Genomic DNA, 21,507 nt, shown 5'->3' with positions numbered 1-21,507 from the left:
AGGCTTCTCCACCTCTCAAGACCAGGCCTGCAGGGACATCTCTCCTGACATTATTTTTGTCCCGTTCTTGGTGTTGTGTGGAAGCAGAATATGGAGTCTAGCAAAGAAATGATGGCATAAAAACGTCCTTGGTGTGGTTCTCTGATCCAAACTGGATTGTTTCCCAGGGGACTTTGTCCCCTTCTGCCTCCCTCAGCAACCTCTGAGTCAGGCTGGAAAGTCCCAGGGCAGTTCCCAGAACAAGGCCTTTTTATTTTTAATGTTTGTTTTCATTTCTACTTATAAGATGAATAGCTGAGGGTGCAGTAAACAGTCTTTGGCAAGTTCCAATAATCTAAATTTTGTTTGCATGCCAAGCTAGCAAAGGAATCTCAAGTGACAGCATATCAGGCTGCTTGACTGACATTTCTCACAGGAATTGAAGAACGGAGGCAGATTTTGCTGAGAAAATATTCAACCCTTCATTAACACTGGGGTGTGTGTGTTTGTCTCCTGCCCTGACGCTCTCTCTCTGCCACAAGACACCCTCACCCATTTCTCCACAGTCCCTAGTTTTCCCCTTTTTGCAATCCTCCGCTGCCCCCTGCCGGCTGCTTTCTTCCCCGGCTGAAATGGAAATCAGGTGATTTCTAGGAAATCCTTCAAGGGACCAGTTGAAGCAAGTCACGGGTTGCAAAAAAATGGTCAAGGTTCCCACATATGTCACAGCTTTGGAATCGGTGCAAGTGGGTGTATGCCTACCTATGGTGTGGAAAAACGGAAATATATAAAAGTTTTACAAATCACGTAATCAGAAAAAGCCTATTTAGAGTATGGGGAACGTATAAATACTTATTAGAAAGAAAAGCACCACTGTGGAAGCTACAACCAGGAAAAGAATGAATATGGATAAGCAGTGGTTAACTTACAGTGAAATTTTATCTCTTACAGGACAGGAACCAAAACTGAGAAATCCCGAGGAATCCAAAAATCTGGTTGCCAATTAGCTACAGGTACATCACATTAATGAATTGTTTAAGATAGATAGGAAAAATGGCTTTGCAGAACAAAAGTCTCAGTTTACCAAAGACCTTTTAGATACAAATATAAAAGTATTATCAAATATGTACAAACTGCTGTTGGAGTGGGAAACGAAAGAGGAATTTGTGAAATTTAGCAGGATTAAGTGGGCACAGGATGTGGGTCACAAAATCGATTATGAATTATGGGGAAAGTTGTGGAAAATATGAATTTAACGGCAAGTTATGCGATAAAAAATTGTATGATGAAAATGGCCCACAGATAGTATTTAACACCCCACCAGAATGACAAAAATGTCTAAATAAGAAAAAGGTATTTTTTGGAAGTGTAATGAAATTGAGGGATCTTTTATTCACATGTGTTGCTCGTTGAAAATAATTAAGGGATATTGGGAAACGATATAAAATGAATTTTAAAAGAAACACCTGAGAGTTTCCTTTTGGGGATGGTAACAACAGAGGTCCCCCCAAAACAAAAGAGTTTATTACTATGCGCCACTGCCGCAGGTAGAATCTTATTGGCACAAAGGTGGAGAACAAGAATAGCACCCACTCAGGAAGAACGGCAGTGTAAAATGTTTGAATGTACTGAACTGGCTGGTCTGACGAACAGGATAAGAGAAAAGAGATATAAGGAATATGAGGAGGAATGGATAATGCCTAGTGAATATTTCAAGAACCTGTCTAGAGAAAGACATAGCTTAGCAGGGCTCGTATAAATCCAGCAGTTGAAACGGATGAGAGTATTTAATAGATAACAAATTGGATGATTAAAAAGATGTGGATTACGCAGAGTAGTAGGAAAGCAAAGGAACCAGGAAAAGTGTGGAAGGAAAGTCATATGGTATATGTATACATGTTGTATTTGGTATGAAGTTGTAAGTGGGACGAGGGAAGGAGAGAGGGGTTAAATATGCTCTGTTCCTGTTTATGAAAATGCAAATCATTTTTTTAAAAAAAATTGATCCCCTCTCCACGGAGGCGTTTTCAAGGTGGGCACCCACCCACCCCACACCGATGGAGGAGCTGCTCAAATGTTAACATACGTCTCAGTCTACAACCTTCTAAGATTATACAATAAAATTATAATGGTACAGGAATAATAATTAGGAGTGTTTTGCAATCATCAGTGCAGTTCTCCATGGGTTTCCTAGATGTTCACGCACAAATGATTTTGCAGCGCTCCAATGTTGCCTTAAGTTGTGTTTTCCGTGAAGTCCCATTGTACATAGCATAACTCACACACCAAGGCCAGCCCAATACATTTTGACACCCGTGGCCGGCCCCCAAATGGCCTCCCACTCCCCACCAGGGAAGAAGCAGCGAGGGAAGATTTACATCCAGGGCAGAGGGAGAAAGATTAGCTCATTTTAAATGGTATTGTTTTAACATTTTGATGTTTGATGCCCTGAGCTGTTTTGGGAGGAAGAGTGGGGTAACAATGTAAAACAAAATAAGTATTTTGGTCATCTTCCTTTCATTTCAGTGGGAGAACTTTCTTGGGATTGTGGACTTTTGGGGCAACCCTGTCTTGGTCACCTCCCACCACCCCCTGCCCCAGATCTGATATGTATATATTTCTTTTATTATATTCCCAACCCTCCTTTCTTCCATCCTGGAACCAAAGGCAACATCCAGGTGGTCCCCAATCCAGGCACTGACCGGACTTCAGACCCTCTTGGCTTCAGCAACATGGCGGCCTCATGTAACTTAAGCCCACCCCTGCAAAACCACAGATTCTGTCCCCATCTGGCTTTGGACTCTAGTTCTTCAGTCACTTTGCACCGGGAGACCAATTATTGGCACCTCCCTGCCAGAGTCTGTGAATATTCTCAGGAGATGTTGATCTCTGGAACTCCTGTGATAAGAAGGAAAGAACCACTAAAGACGAAGGGGGTGCACCCTTATTTATTTCAGTCAAATGGATATTAAAAATAATAATTATAATTATAATTTTATTATTTATACCCTGCCCATTTGGCTGGGTTTCCATTAATAACAGAGTAAAACTTCATTATTATTTTTATAAATTTTTTATTGGTTTTTCACAATTTATATAAACACAAACAATACCCAATACAAACACACAAAAACATAAATATGTATAATTTCAAATCCTTTTTTCTTAAACCTTACTTCACCGACTTCCCCGTACCTCCCCTTTCTGCATTCCAATTCCCAAATTTATTTCAGCAAATCCTCCCCCTTGCTATTATCAAATTTTCCCTTGTTCTTTTCTTTCACTTAATCTTCCACAGCTGTAATCCCGTTTTCTATAACTTCCACATTTTAGCCCTCATTAATTTTACAATGTTTCTTAAGATAAATTTTAAATTTCTTCCAATCTTCTTCCGCCCAGAGTAAAACTTCAAACATCAAAAATTTCCTTAGACAGGGCTACCTTGTGGAAAAAAGAATAACAATTACTGTATTTTTCGCCCTATAGGACGCACTTTTTCCCCTCCAAAAATGAAGGGGAAATGTGTGTGCGTCCTATGGGGCGAATGCAGGCTTTTGCTGAAGCTTGGAGAGCGAGAGGAGTGGGTGCGCACTGACCCCTCTCGCTCTCCAGGCTTCAGGAAGCTATCCACAAGCCGTAGGAGCCCGGTGGGAAGTCGCGCCGGGCTCCCACGGCTTGCAGAGAGCTGCCTGCATCCCGAAGCCTGGGGCGCGCTGAACAGATATCGGGCAGATATCCGCAAGCCTGGGGAGACCCCGCACCTGGGGGGGGGAATAATTTTTTTTCTTTATTCCCCCCCCAAAAAAAAACTAGGTGCGCCCTATGGGGTGAAAAATACGGTACATCCAGTGTCTTCAAAATAAGCTGCAGCAAATCCATTGGGTTAGGCAAGTAGAGTCCTGCAGCCCATGGAGGTTTAAGAGAGTTATTGCATTCTTACTTCTATGAAAGAGTCTCCTTAAGTAATGCCGCCTATGAGAAGGGAAGGAAGATGGAGGGAATCATATGGTGGGAACCACATATGGACGGAGTATGTTCCTCAAGGGCTACAGGTGGAAAAGCAAGAATGAGACACAAGATCTACCCACTCTGGAAGAATGGCAGATGAAGGTGATGGACTATATGGCTTTGGCCGAGATGACCGACAGAATCCGAGATCAGGGGAAGGAGACAGCGGAAGAAGATTGGAAGAAATTTAAAATTTATCTTAAGAAACATTGTAAAATTAATGAGTGCTAAAATGTTATGGTTATAGAAAGTAAGAGGATTACAGCTGTAAAGATTAAGTAGAAGAAAAGAAAAGGAAAAATTAGATAAAATTAAGGGGAGGATTTGCTGAAATAAATTTTGGAATTGGAATGCAGAAAGGGGAGGTATGGGGAGGTCGGTGAAATAAGCTTCAAGAAAAAAGGATTTGAAAGTATACATGTTTGTCTTTGTGTTTGTATGTCTGTATTGTGTATAGTGTGTGTTTATATAAATTGTGAAAACCCAATAAAAATTTTATAAAAAAAAAAGGAAAAGCAAGAATGTAGGAGATAAAAATTAGGCAAATTGAAGTCAACAAAAGTAGTTTACTTGGAAGAGTTCATGTGGCCCCACTCCCAGTGGGTCACCCTTCCTAGAAGGCTGTGGGGACCAGGCAACAAGTCTCATGAACTGGAGGCCTGCAGCCCAAAAGAAGGGGCTGCTTATTTCAGATCAAACTCTGGCCATGAAGCTCCTGATCTGCCTCGTCTCCTTGCTGGCTTCCTCCTTGGCTGTCAGCAGAATCTGAAGCAAGAATCCCTCTCATCTCCTGTAGGAAAGTCGCCTCTCTCTTCAGCCACTCTGTTCCTTCTCTCTTTCAGCTTCAACACCTGAGCATCTAAGCATCCCTCCTCCCTGCCAACCATCCCTCCCTGCCAGTTTCTTCACTTCCTCACGCAGAAGGTGGGTGGAAAACACTCAGCCAGAGCAATTAGGCTGCTTTTACACATTCCATGACATTACATCCGTTTAGCCAAAGGCTGGGCAGCCCAAGAGGCAGGTCGGCAGTAACAATTCAGCTTATTTCATGCATGATACACCTAAAACAGTTCTCAAATGTTGCCTTTCCTTCAATTTGGATGGCAAGCGAGGGACACAAGATTGGGGAAGGGATTGTGGAGGGATCCACAGCAACAAAGAACCATGAGATACCATCAAAATCGCTGCTCAATCTCCCCATCCTTTTTTAAAGCTGTCAGTTGTGCATATCTGGCACATTTCTGATTAATACAAACACATTTCTGAAAATCAGCTGCAAAGCAAAATTGGCCATAATCCATCAGAAAAGCATGATTACCCTCAAATTCAAGTTACAGCTGGAGTCAGAATGGATGGGTGAGAGCCAGGATTAAGGAACATCATAAACAGCATTAAAGGACAGCAGGAGCTCTGAGCCTCTGCAATTCACAGCCAAACTTGGCCAGGCTCCTTCTGGTCTCATCTCACACACCAGGCTGGTATGAAGCTGCAGAAATAAAGAACAGGAGTGTTTCAAAGTTAAGCCAACATCATGGTGTTGAGGCATCAGCATTACAGAGCTAGTGGGAACCCAAAGGGCGTCTAGTCCAGCCTCTCAAGGAAAACCACCATCCCTCATCATGTCAAATCAGACCTAAGGAGCACCACCAAAATGGGCCTGCAGAGCAAATGCCTGTAGAGGGCAGCTCAAGCAAGTGAGCCAAGCTGCACTCTTTGGGGGAATACCGGAAAGACACAAAGTGGTCTTACCGGAAGGAGAAATCCTTTTCCAGAACCCAAAATATAACTATCTGTCATTCAGACTGTGGGTAGAAACCATTTCTCAGATGGAGGGGATCCTCTGTGGAGCTCCGATGGACAGACAGAATGTGTCACAAGAGCTTTTTTTCAGCTCAATGGACACTCCAGATTATGTCACACTTGGAAACCCCAAGGTGGGTAAGAAGTGAATCTTTTCCCCGTTTGAGGATGTTCCTCATGGAGACTTCTGCAAGAGCCCCCCTGTGCCCCCACTTACCCCTGTCGGAGCTGTCGGACCCCTGGTCGCTTGCTGCAAAAGGGAGGAAACACAGGAGTCAGAATCCCAGGGAGGGAGATTCCATCCCCCCAGCCCTTCTCCTCCCTCCTTCCACCCCCATCCCAAATCGGTCTCAATCTGGGGATGTTCAGAGAGAGGCAGCCCAGAGGCAAGGGGGCTCAAGGACAGCCCTGGAGGGAGAAGCTGGGGGGCAAAGAGAGATGGGCACAGACTGGCATGGAGGCAGCAGGGGACTAGAGAGGGGGTGGGTGTGATTTGGGCAGGAAGGGGGCAGAAAGCCGGGGGGGGCAGTGGTGCCAAATCCAGAGGGGAGGGTTCCTGACACCCACAGACTTGAGCCACCCAAACAATTCTTTAGCTTCAGGTTCTAGTAGATTAAACCACCAGAGATCCCTCTCCCCCCCCCCACCATCGGCTCTTCCTCCTGCTCCTTCTTGGAGCCCCTCCCTCAGCCGACAGTCTCTCTGCAGCCTTTTCCTGGCCCTGAGGGACCCCTTGCTCTCCACAGACAGGCTGAGCAGACAGGCCTAAGCTTCCCATCAGGGTCTTGGGCTTAAGGACCAGGCCACCACCAGGTTTGGTTTGGTCTGTTTGTAACTCCATGGTGAGAAAAATATGACAGACAGAGAGAGGGGAGGAGTCACTCACTTGAGGCTGCTTTGTAGGCTAATTTCTCGCTCCGTTTCCCTGTAAAGACAAAACCAGAAGGTCAGAGCTGGAGGGAACCTGCAGAGGCCACTCGAATCCCATTTCGACAATCTGGCTCTCAGATGCTGAAACCTTCCCAGCACATGCTCCTCTTGTCTCTTCCAAACACCTCCAAGGAAGGGGAGCCCAGAAGGGGAGCATTTCAAGGAACTCATGTTACAAAGAAGTAGAAAAAAAGTGAGGAAATTAAATTAAAAAAATCAACATGGGAACCAGGCAGTGGACAAATTCCAAGAGGCTGGAAGGAAACATTATCCAATCCCTTCACTCACTCCATTTCGTATTATTATTTCACTCCCAGCAGACCCCTAATCCTCAAATTTGCCCAGAGGGAAGGGGAGGGGCAAGGGGGGGAGAGATAATGAACTTTAACGGTGCAATTCTAGGCATGTCTACTCAGAGGAAAGTCCTATTCAGTTCAATACAGCATCCTCCCAGATCAATATTTATTTATTTATTCATTTATTGATTAAATTTGTATAACACCCTTCATCTGAAGATGGGAAGACGGTTCACAACACAAAAATACAAATTGAGTGCACAAAATATATAATAAAATAAAAACATCAGGTGGAAAGTGAATTTCCTGAGCACAGAGTGAGCGCAAAGCAGTGATCAACATTACTTTTGGTTCAAAGGGTGCTTTATGGGGAGGGTTTTCTGTAGGGATACCAGCGGCAGATACCAGGAAGGCTCCACCAGCACATTCCCAGTTAGTTGGAGGCCAGGAGAGAAGGACACAGGAGAGGCAGAGAACATCCAGGGTTTACTTACTGTGGATGAAGAAGATGATGATCCCAGAGACCAGCAGGATGGCAGCCATGACACCCAGAATGACTCCCACAATGAGCCCCAGGTTGACTAAAAGGGGACAAGAGACATTTTTATTCAGACTGGTGGCAGCAGCTCCCCAAGGCCTCAAGCAAGAGATTTGAGTGGAGGTGCTGAGCTATGAGCCTGGGAGGATTTTACGTGTGCAAATCAGGCCCTCTTTCTCCCTCCTGACAGGCCAAGGTCCTCTCTGTAGTGGCCCCAATACAAGGGAGTTTATTCTTTCCACCAGAGTCCAGCATTAGAGGTCTTTAAAACTCCCAATATATCTAAGGAAGACAGTTGACAGGCACATCTGTTTCATCACAGACTCCAGACTTAAAAGCAGCTCTCCTCCTGCTCAGGCGCTTCAGCCTTCTCTGTCCTGACCCTGAGAGGAAGGGATTCCCTCCCCTCTGAGACCCCCCAGTCGGCAAATGTGTCCTCTTTTTTGCTCTTCAAAACATGGCAACCCTAAAACCAGAGCTTGTGAAATGCCGGGAGGATAACCAACCAACCCCCCAAACAACCCTCATCTCCTTCCAAGGTGCCCACAAGCACCTATAGAGATGAAATTGGAAAGGAGGGGGTCTCTTTCCACAGATGGATGCCATAATAAAGTTTTATTCTACATACTGTGCTGACACATTTGATTTTGAAGAAATAACACATCTGCCCACATTCTGTGACATCACAACTGCTTGGGCTTAAAGGCAAAAAGGTGACGGCCAGTTTTTACCTACAACAGCCAATTTGAGTTTAAGGCCTATGAGACACTTGCCAGAAAAGGCTGCATCTCTGTTGAAATCTACAGATTCCGATTCAGTCGCTTGCCTCCAGAGACACAGACTGGATCCATGTGGGGTTCCCCCTCTGAGCTGTGCTGCTGCTGAAGGGAGGAGTTGGGTGGAAATCCCCCTCCCAGAGCCCACCCCTCCCCCTCCTGTCTGTCTGTCTGTCTGTCTCTCACCAGGCTCCTTCTCCCAGGCCACGTCCAGAGGCTTCTCCAGGCTGTCGTGCTCCACGCGGCACCGGAAGCGCTCCCTCTCCTCGGGGTCGATCAGGACACTGAGCAAGAGATAGTAGGTCCCGTCCGAGTTGGGGGCGACCAATCCTCGGAGGGTGCCCTCCTGCCAGACCTCCCCGTCCTTCACCCAGTTGGCCTCAATCTCCTTGGGGTAGAAGCCGTGGACTTGGCAAACGAGGGTCTCCAGGCCGTCATAGTCTGCCTTCCTGGTCACCTTCACCACCGGAGCCTCTGCAAAAAGGGCCGCATTGGGGTTAACAGAGAGACATCCACAACAGGAGGTAGATCAGGCTGATCCTGGCTCCTCTCCTGAGGAGGAAGAAATGCTGGACTCACTGCTCTCTGTTCTCCGGGACTTTTCAGCCCAATAGTTAGTGAACAAAGCCAACTGCCCTGGGAAAGACAGAGCTCCTTTCTAGTTCTCCCGCCTGCCCTGAAAGGGTCCCTTGAGGTTGGAAAGGGCCCATCTCCCTTCTCCACGGCAGCCTCCCCTGGAGTGGAAAGGGCAGACCAGGAGGCCCAGTAAGCCAGCAACTTACGCACATTTAACTGGTGCACATTCAGCTTTACGCACTTGCTAAAAATATTCTAAAAACCCAAAAGAGGCCGGCGTCTGGGGAAGAAGGACTTTGGCAACCCAATCGCCCTTGAATCCAATATACACAATTTTGGCTTTAGGCACGATTTGCAGAATGTAACCCTTGTTTAAAAACTGGCTCCCTGGGTATCTGTTGTCTGAAGGGGCTGTTCCAGAATCCCACCCACTTTGCAGTGCCTGGACTGGAAACTCGGTCTAGGAGGGGATGTGACTCTGCTGGGGGAGCAGGAAGGAAGGAAGGAAGGTCAAGCTCTTTCCCCACAGAAACCCAAAACAAGACCTCCCACCCCATCCAACCCCTCACCTGTGTCCTCAAGAGAACATCCATCCTAAAGAGGATGATTCCCAGCCTCCTTTGCACGTTGTCACCCTTGAAAACGCTTCATTGTGGCTTTGGGAGTGAAATCCTCAACCTCAACAAATATGCTCAGCGTCTCTGGGGTGAATTATCAGCAGGCCCCCATTGATGAATTTGCTCAGATCTCTCTAAGCACGGCTAATACGTATGTGTCAGGTCTCAAAAAGGGAGGGTGCTAGAATTATTTCATTTTTAATTAATTTTCATTTTAACAAAACTTAGTAAGAGAGAGACAGGACCCCTCATGCTTCTCTTGGCTGGTCTGACTTTCCCTCCCCATCTGCAGCAGATCCATCATGGCGAGAGGCAACTTCAGGGATACCAACTAAACTCGGTCTGGAACACAGACCAAGCAAAATGATATAGATACACTCGGAATTTCTAAATCTGTTGTAGGATGCCATCCTGTGTCCACTTACATGGGAGTAAGCAGGGACACTTTCTGAAGGTGCTATGGACTTGGACAACTGTTCTGCTCAAGTGTCCAATGTTTCCTTTTCAAGGAAGGAGATGGGGACCTGGGGGTTCGTCATGTGACCTCCCAGGAGCCCCACCTGGTCTAGGTGCCCTCAGCCTCCGCTGGACCTTAACCTCTCAGTCCTGGAGGACACAGAGGGAGGTCCTTGGTCAGGCCCTGCTTCCTACATAGCATGACGGATTCCGCTCTCAATATAGGGCAGGATTCCCATGGGCTGGATTCCCAGCCCCCCCCCATTGTGCAATGGTCCATCCCAGTCAAAACACTGGATCATGTGACTGGCCCCTGTGACAGATTCCTGAAGGCAGAAGAGTGGACTGTACCATTTCAAGGCACGGAGTTGGGGAAGATGACACTTCTGAATGTTCCCCATGGGAAAAAGTAATATTCCTCACAAATAAAAAATATAAGAAGTGGGAATTCCCATACTCTCTCACCATGTGCAGGTTTTCTGCTAACCTACAGTCTTAGTGAGGGGGCTGCATCCTGCCCTCTAAGACATATTTTATGGACTCCCCACACATTTTCTATTTTTTTTTAAAAAATGTTAATTTATCTAGTTTTAAAGACTTTAAAGGCAAGAGGTTTTCTGTATCTCCCCTCAATTCTGTCCATTTCAATTTTCTTTTTAAATTTAATTTAAAATGCATTTTGCTTTACTGACCACTTCCCTGCTGCTTCTGTGTCTCCTCCCCCCATTTGTCTTTTGCCATCCCTTATTCTAGCCAAAGGGGCACGGGGGGCTGTTTTTAAGCATCTCCCCCCCTCATACTCTGAAGTGACCCCCTTTCTTCTCCCATCACCACCAAGAAAAGTGTTTGCTGTTTGGTCCAGAAAGGAAGACTGTTAAGGGGGGGGAGGGGAGCTTGAAGGGAAACTGCCCCACTGAGCCCCCCTCCCCTCCCCACTGCCCCCCTCACCTGTCCTCAGCAGAGTCTCCTTCCCATAGTCCAGGTATCTCTGCAGCCACTCAATACAAGTCTCCTCCAGGTAGGCTTTCCGGTACTTGTTCTGCTCCACGATAGGATCCCACTTCCTCTTGGTCACTTTGGCCCCTGTATCAGCTGCTGTCCAGGTGAGGGTCTCCTTGTCGAAGGCGATGAAGTCCCTCCCGTTGTAGCCAAACTGCCAATACCCTTCTTTGCGCCCGTCTGACCTCAGCTCACAACCAAGCATCTCCTGCAGGGAGGAAAAACCTGGGGGTGGGAGTGGAAGGAGACACCCGAGATGTCAAGAGTTGTGTGTGTACAAGAGAGAGATTATTATTCATTTATTCAAGTTCTATACCGACCTTTATCCAAAGACCACAAGGGAACACCACCAAAATACTGTTGGGATATTTCCGTTCCACCTTAAAAGGGGGCATGTTTAGCCTGGAGAAGAGGAGGTTAAGGGGTGATATGATAGCCATGTTCAAATATATAAAAGGATGTCACATAGAGGAGGGAGAAAGGTTGTTTTCTGCTGCTCCAGAGAAGCGGACACGGAGCAATGGATCCAAACTACAAGAAAGAAGATTCCACCTAAACATTAGGAAGAACTTCCTGACAGTAAGAGCTGTTCGACAGTGGAATTTGCTGCCAAGGAGTGTGGTGGAGTCTCCTACTTTGGAGGTCTTTAAGCAGAGGCTTGACAACCATATGTCAGGAGTGCTCTGATGGTGTTTCCTGCTTGGCAGGGGGTTGGACTCGATGGCCCTTGTGGTCTCTTCCAACTCTATGATTCTATGATTCTATGAGCAGGCTTTGTAAGTAACAGAGTCTGCGCATGTCCTGTTCACAGGATGTTTATGCTTGCTGTTTCCTTTCGATTTCAGTCGGTCAGAGACTCAGAACAGAACGGTCATGTTTTTCTTTGTTCTGTTCAACGCTAAATAAAGTCTGTAAATAATGCTCTTCTGCGGTGCAACTTTTGGCTGTGCTTTTATCTGCTGATAAACAGTGTGCACAAGCCCTGGAATGTGGCTAGGAATTTCCAGAGGCTTCGTGTCGCTAACTGCTGGGTCTGCCTGTCTACGGGAGATCGATGGATGTCCGGCAGACGGCTTGGGGCCATGATGGACTATATCTCCCTGGCAGTTTCCCAACAAATACATACCAGAGACAGACTAATAATAATAATAATAATAATAGCACACAGCCCCTCCCAGTTTAAAAGAACATAGATTGTTGAATTAGCCAAAGGCCTGGGAGAAGAGGGATTTTTTCGCCTGGTGCCTAGAGATATGTGATGCCAGGCAAGAGACAGAACCAGACCAGGAATGCAAAGAGAAGTTCCGAGCGGTATATTTAAAACAAAGAAAGAAAAGAAAAGAAAACAACCCCTCAGTTTCTGGGAAACAACCTCAGATTCAGGGAAGAGTCAGAGGCAGCATGTGAACCATGAGGAGACTATGGAAAGAAACGGATGTTATATCTCTCTCCCCCCCCCCCAGTTTTTAACCATAATCCAACACAAAACTGAGTAGTTTACAGTGCAATTATATGTGTTTCTAACCAGAAGTAATCAGCACCGAGCTCAGTGAGTCTTACTCCAGGTATATCCATGTAAAGAACTGTAGCCCTGATTTCATTGAAATATATGAGTCTTCTTTTACTTACTTCTGTGTTGGATTATGATCTTGGAGTTTGTTTGGGGTCGGGGTTTTTTTTGCAGTTTCTTTTTCTGTCTTTTTTCTCCATTTAAAAATAGTGTGTTTTTTTGCCAGAGCATATATATCAAACATTCTCATAACCTTAAAAACCATAAAATAACACATCATGTACTCCTTTCTCATTAAAGGGAAGGAGTACATAATGTCTGCAACAATTTGAAAGGTTAAAATGTACACTTCATGAATCCCAAACTGTTACCCACCCCAAACCCAACCCCCCCATGGGCCTCACTACCCGTGTGTCCAATAAAATTGCCCCATACTGTGTAGAAGTTATCGTTTTCCTTTTAGCCTGTTGCTACCCACGGTTACCGTGTTAGCTTTTCCAACAAAGCTGTCTGCCAGGCCGCTTCATGCCTCTTATCCTGTCACAAATTTTACTCATATTGATCCAGATCAGATGTTTGTTTAGGGAAGTCTTTAATGTTTGATGTTTTATCGTGTTTTTAATATTCTCTTGGGAACCACCCAGAGTGGCTGGGGAAACCCGGCCAGCAGACGGGTGGAGTGTAAATAATGAAATAAATAATGAAACATATTATTATTATTATTACTACGCTGAATAATTTCACTTCGACTGCCAAAGCCAGACACTTCGGACAACTGAAAGTCTGAGAATAGGCTGAATGTAACCTCTGCGCTCTGGATGCTCCTGCAGCTAACGTCTTCAGTCCAACTAATTTGCTTATTTAGCTTATGTAGGTAGCAATTTAAGATTTTAAGGAGGTTTTCTCACCCATAATCTTTGCTTTAACGTCTTTAGGGCGCCTTCATAACCCAGGTAATAAACTTGGGGGGGGGGGTGACAGACCAATAGAGGTGGCTTTTCTAGCCATGGTTTTCTGCCATTTGCTGACAAACTCCTCATTGGTCAGACCATTATCATATAACTGACCTGCCGCTCGTTTCCAAGTGCCTTTTTTGCAGAGTAAAAAATATATCTTTTTGAGAAAGTGCAGGTACAGATTGGAAGGGGAGAGGGAAGGACTTCTGCCCAGGTTGGAGAACATCCTGCCCATCACCTCGCCCCTTTCGTATCAGCAGGCATCTCCCTTTGCCTCCTGAGCGCCAGAGAGATGAATATTGGGGGTCTCTGCCTCTCCTGCCTTCCACTCACCTCCGCTCTGGTTGAAGCGAGTCTGCAGGGTTACCAGGTTCTGCCACAGCACTTTCTCAGCGCCCTGAAAGAGTTGCGTGCTCATCTCCCAGTAGTGAGGATCCTCCTTTTCCGCCTTCCTTATCCAGGGGACGTGAGGCAGCGTCTCCTTGGTGTCGCTGTCGTACTGAACAAATTGCTGGTCATCCACGTACCCCACAGTAATGAACTGGGGCAGCCCCTGGCCAGGCTCAGACACGGATGTATAGAAGTAGCGCAGGGAGTGAGAAGTGGAGCCTGGAAAGGAAGAGAAAAGGGGGCAGAGTTAGGGGTCCTGCAGCTGAGGGCTCTCTGACAATCCAGCAGCCCCAAAACGGAAGATCTGAGGTGTATATGGCAGTGGGTTTGTAGCAATGCCCCTTCCCAGCACCTCTGCCCTGTAGAAACAAAACAAAACATTTCATAGCTTCCCCACTGCCATTCCCCTATTTGAGGTATATTGCATGTTTATGGGGAAATCGCAAATAAACTGGGAGAGAATTGGGGGATAGAGCGTAAAAAAACAAAATATGGGGAGAATCAGGAGCCATGGGAACAGAAAGTTCGAGTGTTGTGGAATAAGGAGGGGAAGGGGGATAAATCTTTGCAGAATATTAGAGAATGAAATTAAAAAGAATGATGTGAAATTATTTAGGTATGAAGTGACAGCAGCTAGAATTTTGATGGCCCAGAAATGGAAACAGGAAGAAATGCCGACGAGGGAAGAATGGAGATTGAAACTGATGGAATATGAAGAAATAGACAAATTAACGGGGAAAATTCAGAACCAACGCGATCAGAGATTCACCGAGGACTGGGATAAATTTACAGAGTATATCAAAAATGTATGTGAGGACCAATTAACGCTTGTTGGCTTTCAAGAAGCTCTGTGAAAATGATTGATAGAAATGTTGCTTAAAAGAGATGATAAGACTAAGATTGTTAAAGCGCAATATAAACTTAAGAAATGTGAGTAATAGTGATAATATGGAAATTGTCAGATAGGCTGGGGGAAGTCTAAAAGATGAAGATGTTAGAAATGGATGTAAAATATGGATGGAATGTATATTGGAAACTGAATAAAAATTAATTATAAAAAAATAATATTTGCAGTTCCCAGAGGCTGCCTCAAAGGGAGGAGCTTAATTCACTGCATTTAGATCCCACCTTTTCCTCCTATGACTACATGGTTACACACACCCCCTCCAAAGTTAATCCCTACAACGACCCTGCAAGATAGGTGAAGAGGCTGTGACTGACTCCACGGTCACCCAATGAGCTTCATGGCGGAGTGGGGATTTGAACCCCGATCTCCAAGGTCCTTGTCCCAACTCTCTAACCACAATGGCTTCCAAGAGTCCTTCTGCTATGGGGCAGCTCTATAAATGAAGCAGGTGAGGCTGAGGCAGCAAGAACAACAACAACAATAATAGTAAATTGACATGCTGCCCATCTGAGGGGGTTGCTCCAGCCACTTTTGGTGGCTTGTAAAACCACAGTAAAACACCAAACATTAAAAACTTCTCTATACAGGACTGCCTTCTGATGTCTTCTAAAAGTCAGATAGTTGTTTATTTCCTTGACACCCTGCAGCAATGCCCCAGTCATTCCTCATCGTGGACAGAACTGGGGAGGACAGGAAGGTGTGCTCCCAAACGCCTATAATTCATTCCCTTCCCTTGGGGAGTTCACGGCAGAGATGGGCTTTGAACCAGAGTGTTATGGGTTCGAGCCCCACGATGGGCAAACTATTCCTGCATTGCCGGGGGTTGGACTAGATGACCCTCGTGGTCCCTCCCCACTCTACGATTCTGTGGAATAAATACAGTGGTACCTCGGTTTAAGAACAGTCCTGTTTAAGAACGATTTGGTTTACAAACTCCGCAAAACCAGAAATAGTGTCTTGGTTGGAGAACTTTACCTCGGTCTACGAACGGAAGCTGAATGGTCTAAAGGGCACCGGCGGCGGGAGGCCTCATTAGGGAAAGCGCGCCTCGGTTTAAGAACAGTTTTGGTTTAAGAACAGACTTCTGCAACGGATTAAGTTCGAAAGCCGAGGTACCACTGTACCGTTAATTATCAATTACTCTCCAGCGCAGCTCCCTTTCTCATAGGCTATACCAACACTAGCCATTAGATGGCGGAAGGAGCCAACACAGATCATCCCCATCAAGGAAGATGGATTAACTTTTGCCTTGTTCACATCCATCCTGCTCTCCTCCTCCCTCTCCACACCTTGCCGTGAATGCACACTGAGCATGGAAGGGACATGTGCCCCCTTTGTGCCTTAGGGAAGACAAGAAGGCTCTGTGGTGGAGAGCTGCAGCAAATCCTCAAGTGGCATGGCCCTACAGAATACACGATCAGCCCCACGGCCACTCCACACCCCCAAGAAAAAACTGACACCCCTCAATTCTCACCTGGGATGAAGGACAGGATATAAGACTCAGACTATCTCAGTATTTTATGCCAACAATGGCCTCACATTTGGGGGCACCAAGTTAGGACCTCCCTTCTGACACCCATCATGGTCTCTGCCTAGACCCCACCCCACGAGATCATCAGAGCCCCACAGCAATGTCTGGCAAAGGCCGGGCGAGAGATTCGGGGGCAAGGGGGCCTTAGCAAAGGGTTCTCGCATCCCCACCCCTGTGGGCCGAGTTGCAGACAATAGGACTGGGTGACATCTGGTTTTCAACATTGCGACACATCACCCGCTAAACGTCACGATATACCAATATATTGTGATGTCTGAAATAAGGATGGAGCTAAGGAGAGGCAGCAGCTGCCTTCACGGTTTCCCCTGCATTGTGATTTTTGCACAGCACCCACCCACTCCATGATTCGTGAAAGGTCTAGAATTATGAAACCGGTATCACGATATAGGCTTAAAAACCCGTTTTGGACGGTGTATCGATATATCGCCCTGCCCCAGTAGACAACTTCAACCCCACAGGATAAAAATCACATAAAATCACAAAATACACAATCAAAATACAGTGGTATCTCGGGTTAAGAACTTATTTTGTTATGGAGGTCCATTCTTAACCTGAAACCGTTCTTAACCTGAAGCACCACTTTAGCTAATGGGGCCTCCTGCTGCTGCCGCACCGCTGGACCACAATTTCTGTTCTCATCCTGAAGCAAAGTTCTTAACTCGAGGTACTATTTCTGGGTTAGCGGAGTCTGTAACCTGAAGCGTCTGTAACCCGAGGTACCACTGTATGACTCTTCTCAAAACATCTAAGGAGTTGAAATACAGAGGCTGGATGGTTTGAGTGGGTGGAGTCGGAAACCCACAAGACAAACATTTCCTTTCTGTTATTTCCCTCCAGCTCAGTTTCCTTTCACGAAAGATCAAGTGAGACCCAATTCTGATGCCTGAAACTCCTGGAGAACGTTCTCCCAGTTCAAATCACAAGAACTCAGAAGAAAGCTGCCTCTGGGAGTTGCGTGTGGGTCCCCAAAAGCCACAAAGCCAGTCCCCCGTCCCCCAAGAAGAAGAACTTAAGGCCAGTTGCTCCCCTCCCCATCTCTCCCATGCAACTGACAGTAAGGGGGCTGCTCCCCATGGCAGATATTGAGTGACTTTAACAGAGAATTAACCCATTTTATGCCTTTAGGTTTTTTTAAGCTTTCTGGGTCACTTACAGACTTTGATGTGTAACAAGCAGCAAATAAGCTGAATAATAATAATAATAGTAAAATATTTATACCAGTTTTCCATTAAACAATTGCCAAAACTATTTGCAATAAAAGCAAAAGACATTTTTTTGGGGGTGGAGTCACAACCACTTGAAAATCAGGATCAAACACAAGTACAGTGGTCAAGGCAACCTTGAGTTACAGATGCTTCAGGTTACAGACTCCGCTAACCCAGAAATAGTACCTTGGGTTAAGAACTTTACCTCAGGATGAGAACACGGCGGCAGCAGGAGGCCCCATTAGCTAAAGTGGTGCCTCAGGTTAAGAACAGTTTCAGGGTAAGAACGGACCTCCAGAACAAACTAAGTTCTTAACCCAAGGTACCACTGTAGGTAATATTCTTCTGCAAAGCTGTGAAGGGCAGGCGAATCGTACCTAACCTCAAAACCTCTCTCTCTTCCCACTCCAGGGATGCCTGGAGGATGTGGACTATTTGGACCTCTTCCAATCAGGATTCAGGCCCCATCATGGGACTAATAATAATAATAATAATAATAATTTATTATTTATACCCCGCCCATCTGGCTGGGCTTCCCCAGCCACTCTGGGCGGCTTCCAACAAAATATTAAAATACAGTAATCCATCCAACATTAAAAGCTTCCCTGAACAGGGCTGCCTTTAGATGTCTTCTAAAAGTCTGGTAGTTGTTCTTCTCTTTGACATCTGGTGGGAGGGCGTTCCACAGGGCGGGTGCCACCACCAAGAAGGCCCTCTGCCTTGTTCCCTGTAACTTGGCTTCTCGCAATGAGGGAACCGCCAGAAGGCCCTCAGAGCTGAACGTCCATGTCCAGGTAGAACGGTGGGGGTTCAGGGCTGCTTGCGAGTGGATCCCAGCCAACTAAATGGCTGGGGCAGGTTCCAAAGGGGGGGATGGACTGCGACAACCAATCTCAGTGATCATGGGTAGGAGGAGACCAGATCACGTCATTACCGAGGAGGCAGGTTTAGTCGTTGTTAATAATAATAATAATACTTTATTATTTATACCCCACCCATCTGGCTGGGCTTCCCCAGCCACTCTGGGCGGCTTCCAACAAAATATTAAAATACAGTAATCCATCAAACATTAAAAGCTTAAGGACTATCTGGTCTTGACCGGATGGATACTGGAATCAGCAAGGGATACCAACATGCCCTGAAGGTGCTGCTGTCTACATATCTACATGCTGAAGGTGCAGCAGCTAGACTGGTGACTGGGAGCGGCCGCCGGGACCACATAACACTGGCCTTGAAAGACCTACACTGGCTCCCAGTACGTTTCCGAGCACAATTCAAAGTGTTGGTGCTGACCTTTAAAGCCCTAAACGGCCTCGGTCCAGCATACCTGAAGTAGCATCTCCACCTCCATCGTTCAGCCCGGACACTGAGGTCCAGCGCCGAGGGCCTTCTGGCGGTTCCCTCACTGTAACCTCACTGTGAGGTTACAGGGAACCAGGCCTTTTCGGTGGTGGCACCCTCCCTGCAAAGCTGACAACTTTTCCCTTTTCTTGCAAGGAATCCTATTCGGAATAAGGGAATTTCCCTTAAAAAAAGGGAAATGTTGACAGCTATGCCCTCCCTGTGGAACACCCTCCCATCAGATGTCAAGGAGATGAGTAACTATATAACGTTTAGAAGGCATTTGAAGGCAGCCCTGTAATGTGTAATGTTTTACCAGGGTTGCCATATGTCCAGAATTTCCCAAATATAGCCGGTATTCAGCATCCAGGCGGAAAATGCTGAAATATCCTGGACGTATGACAGCCTGTCGGAAGTGTAGATTTTGGTTAATTTAATTTAAAATTGTTCAAAAAAAGCTCAACAACTTTGGTCAATGCTCCCCCGCCCCCCCAAAAAAAACTCAACAGATGTTCCTTTTTTGAAATATGGCAACCCTAGTTTACTATGGCTTTATCATTTGCTGGAAGCTGCCCACAGTGGCTGGTGCAACTCTGGCTGAGTGGCATCATCATCATCATAATTCCCTTTTCTGTGGTGACTCCCCACTTGTGGAATGCTCTCCTGGGGAGACACCAGGGGGGAAAGGTACTCTTCAACTAGGCCTTAGACTGATTAAACTATGGCCGCGTGTGTGTAATAGTTTTGTTTGCTATTTTGTTTTCTCTTGTTATGTTTATATATTTTAAAGGCAGCCCTGTTTAGGGAAGCTTTTAATGTTTGATGTATCACAGTATTTTAATATTCTTTTGGAAGCCGCCCAGAGTGGCTGGGGAAATCCAGCCAGATGGGCGGGGTATAAATAATAAATTATTATTATTATTATTATTATTATTATTATTATTATTATTATTATACTGCCCCGTAATCATCGGGTGGAGGGCAGTACAGAAATTCAGTAAACAATTCAGTAAATAATAACAATACTGTATAAGCAAAAGCTTTTCTAAACTTTCAAAATCTACTTTTTTGGGGGCCAGGCAGCGCAAGCGGAATCTGAGGGGGGGGAAAGCGGTCCAAACGGGTGACGAACGCGCCAGAGAAAAGAAACGATCGACCAGCAGAGGATTTGGCAGTGGCGGGCCAGGGGATCCCTCCGTCACGGGGGTTGGACTGGATGACCCTCAGGGTCCCTTCCACCCCTTCTTCCGTGCTATGATTCTCACGGATCCACCGGATCCCGGGAAGCGGGAGCACGTGCGAGGGGCGAGTCGCAGGGCGGGCTTCTTTCTCCGAGCCGAGCAAGGTCTCTGCCCCGGGCGGCATACAAAGCGCACAGGGGGCGGGGAAGGATATTTACCAAGGGATCCGGACTCCGGATCCAGTCCGGACTGGGAACGCCGACCCCACTCCACCCCCGGCAAAGGTCCTCCGCCCCCCCCCCGTTTGACCCCCGAGGTACTGACCTGCGCAGTCCAGGAGCAGCAGCAGGTGGGCAGCAGCCGCCCCCAGGATCAGGGGGGGCCAGCGGAGGAGGAGGAGGAGGACCCCCATCTCCCCCCAAAACGGCGTTCGGTTTTTGTCTTCCTGCAACGAAGCCGTTCTCCCTCCGTCGTTCTGAGACGCGCTCTCCGCCCCGCCTGCGGAACCAGCAGCAGAACGAGACGGGATTGGGCGAGAGGAAAATATTCCGCCAATCGGAAATCTGAGCGCAGATGGCGGCATCGGTCGCCGGGCAGACCTCGAGGCGCAAGTTTGGGAGCGAGGCTTGCGAGGGAAAGAGAAAGTACGATAGGATACCGTACGATATCTTTATTGTCATTGTCCCGTGCAGGACAATGAAATTGAAAAACCACATAAAACTACTACAAAACTACATAAAACTACTACAAAACTACATAAAACGTTCAAAAAACCCTAAAAACTCTGAAACCCCATTCGAAAATACACCATACTATAGAGACCCCTTATGCTGCGTTTAGCACCAGAATTGCATTTGGATAGAAACTGTTTCTCAGGCGGTTAGTCCTAGTCTTAATAACCCTGCACCTTCTTCCAGAAGGCAGAAGCTGAAAGAGATAATTTCTGGGGTGCGCACTATCCTGCGCTATCTCTGCCGCTTTCTTATGGCACCTGGCAGCATAGATTTGATCTAAGGTGGGAAGAGTGCACCCAATAATTCTCTCTGCAGTCTTTACAACCCTGGATAGGACTGTTTTTTCCCTGGCTGTGCAGCTCCCAAACCACACACACAGACCATAAGTTAATACTCTCCACAGTACAATGGTAAAATGCCATCAACAGGTCCTTTGAGAGACTGTTTTTGCGGAGGATTCTCAGAAATTATAACCTCTGCTGTGCTCTCTTCATCAGGTCTTTGCTGTTTTCTCCCCAGGTTAGGTCGTCTCTCAACTCCATTCCCAGAAATCGAAACACCACCTGTTGCACGCACTTCCCCTCAATAATAAGTGGCTGAATATTCAATTTACATTTCCTAAAGTCCACAATAATCTCTTTTGTTTTCTTTAAGTTAAGGAGTAAGTTGTTTTGTTTTCTTTAAGTTAAGGAGTAAGTTGTTTTTCCTGCACCACTCCCCCAACTGCTCAACTTCTCCATATATATTTCCTCCATA

The 21,507-nt window shown here is 46.3% G+C and overlaps 1 protein-coding gene and 1 long non-coding RNA gene across 7 annotated transcripts in view; one reads left to right on the top strand and one right to left on the bottom strand.

Moving 5' to 3' along the window:
• LOC309527440 overlaps positions 1-5,130 on the top strand; it is a 49,379-nt gene extending 44,249 nt beyond the window's left edge. For all 4 annotated transcript variants that reach the window (XR_014217213.1, XR_014217214.1, XR_014217215.1 and 1 more), the window contains one exon: positions 931-5,130. This is a non-coding gene — a long non-coding RNA (uncharacterized lncRNA). The remainder of the gene's footprint in view (positions 1-930) is intronic.
• LOC309527400 (class I histocompatibility antigen, F10 alpha chain-like) overlaps positions 1-20,615 on the bottom strand; it is a 57,544-nt gene extending 36,929 nt beyond the window's left edge. Inside the window, exons 1-8 of one of the 3 annotated variants that reach the window (XM_082214243.1) lie at positions 20,342-20,615; positions 13,775-14,050; positions 10,925-11,200; positions 8,514-8,801; positions 7,508-7,594; positions 6,674-6,712; positions 6,005-6,037; positions 4,534-5,473 (exon numbers count right to left, since the gene is read on the bottom strand). In XM_082214243.1, the coding sequence (XP_082070369.1) occupies positions 5,451-5,473; positions 6,005-6,037; positions 6,674-6,712; positions 7,508-7,594; positions 8,514-8,801; positions 10,925-11,200; positions 13,775-14,050; positions 20,342-20,600 (1,281 nt within the window). In that variant the 5' untranslated portion in view covers positions 20,601-20,615 and the 3' untranslated portion in view covers positions 4,534-5,450. Of the gene's footprint in view, positions 1-4,533; positions 5,474-6,004; positions 6,038-6,673; positions 6,713-7,507; positions 7,595-8,513; positions 8,802-10,924; positions 11,201-13,774; positions 14,051-20,341 lie in introns of those variants that run through there. The other 2 variants (XM_082214242.1, XM_082214244.1) reach the window with 2 other exon arrangements.
• Between the last annotated feature and the right edge of the window lie 892 nt (positions 20,616-21,507).

The sequence above is a fragment of the Podarcis vaucheri genome (genome assembly GCF_965113315.1).
Source record: "Podarcis vaucheri genome assembly, chromosome: 2".
Taxonomy (NCBI): Eukaryota; Metazoa; Chordata; class Lepidosauria; order Squamata; family Lacertidae; genus Podarcis; species Podarcis vaucheri.
This window is presented reverse-complemented; position numbering and strand designations above follow the sequence as displayed.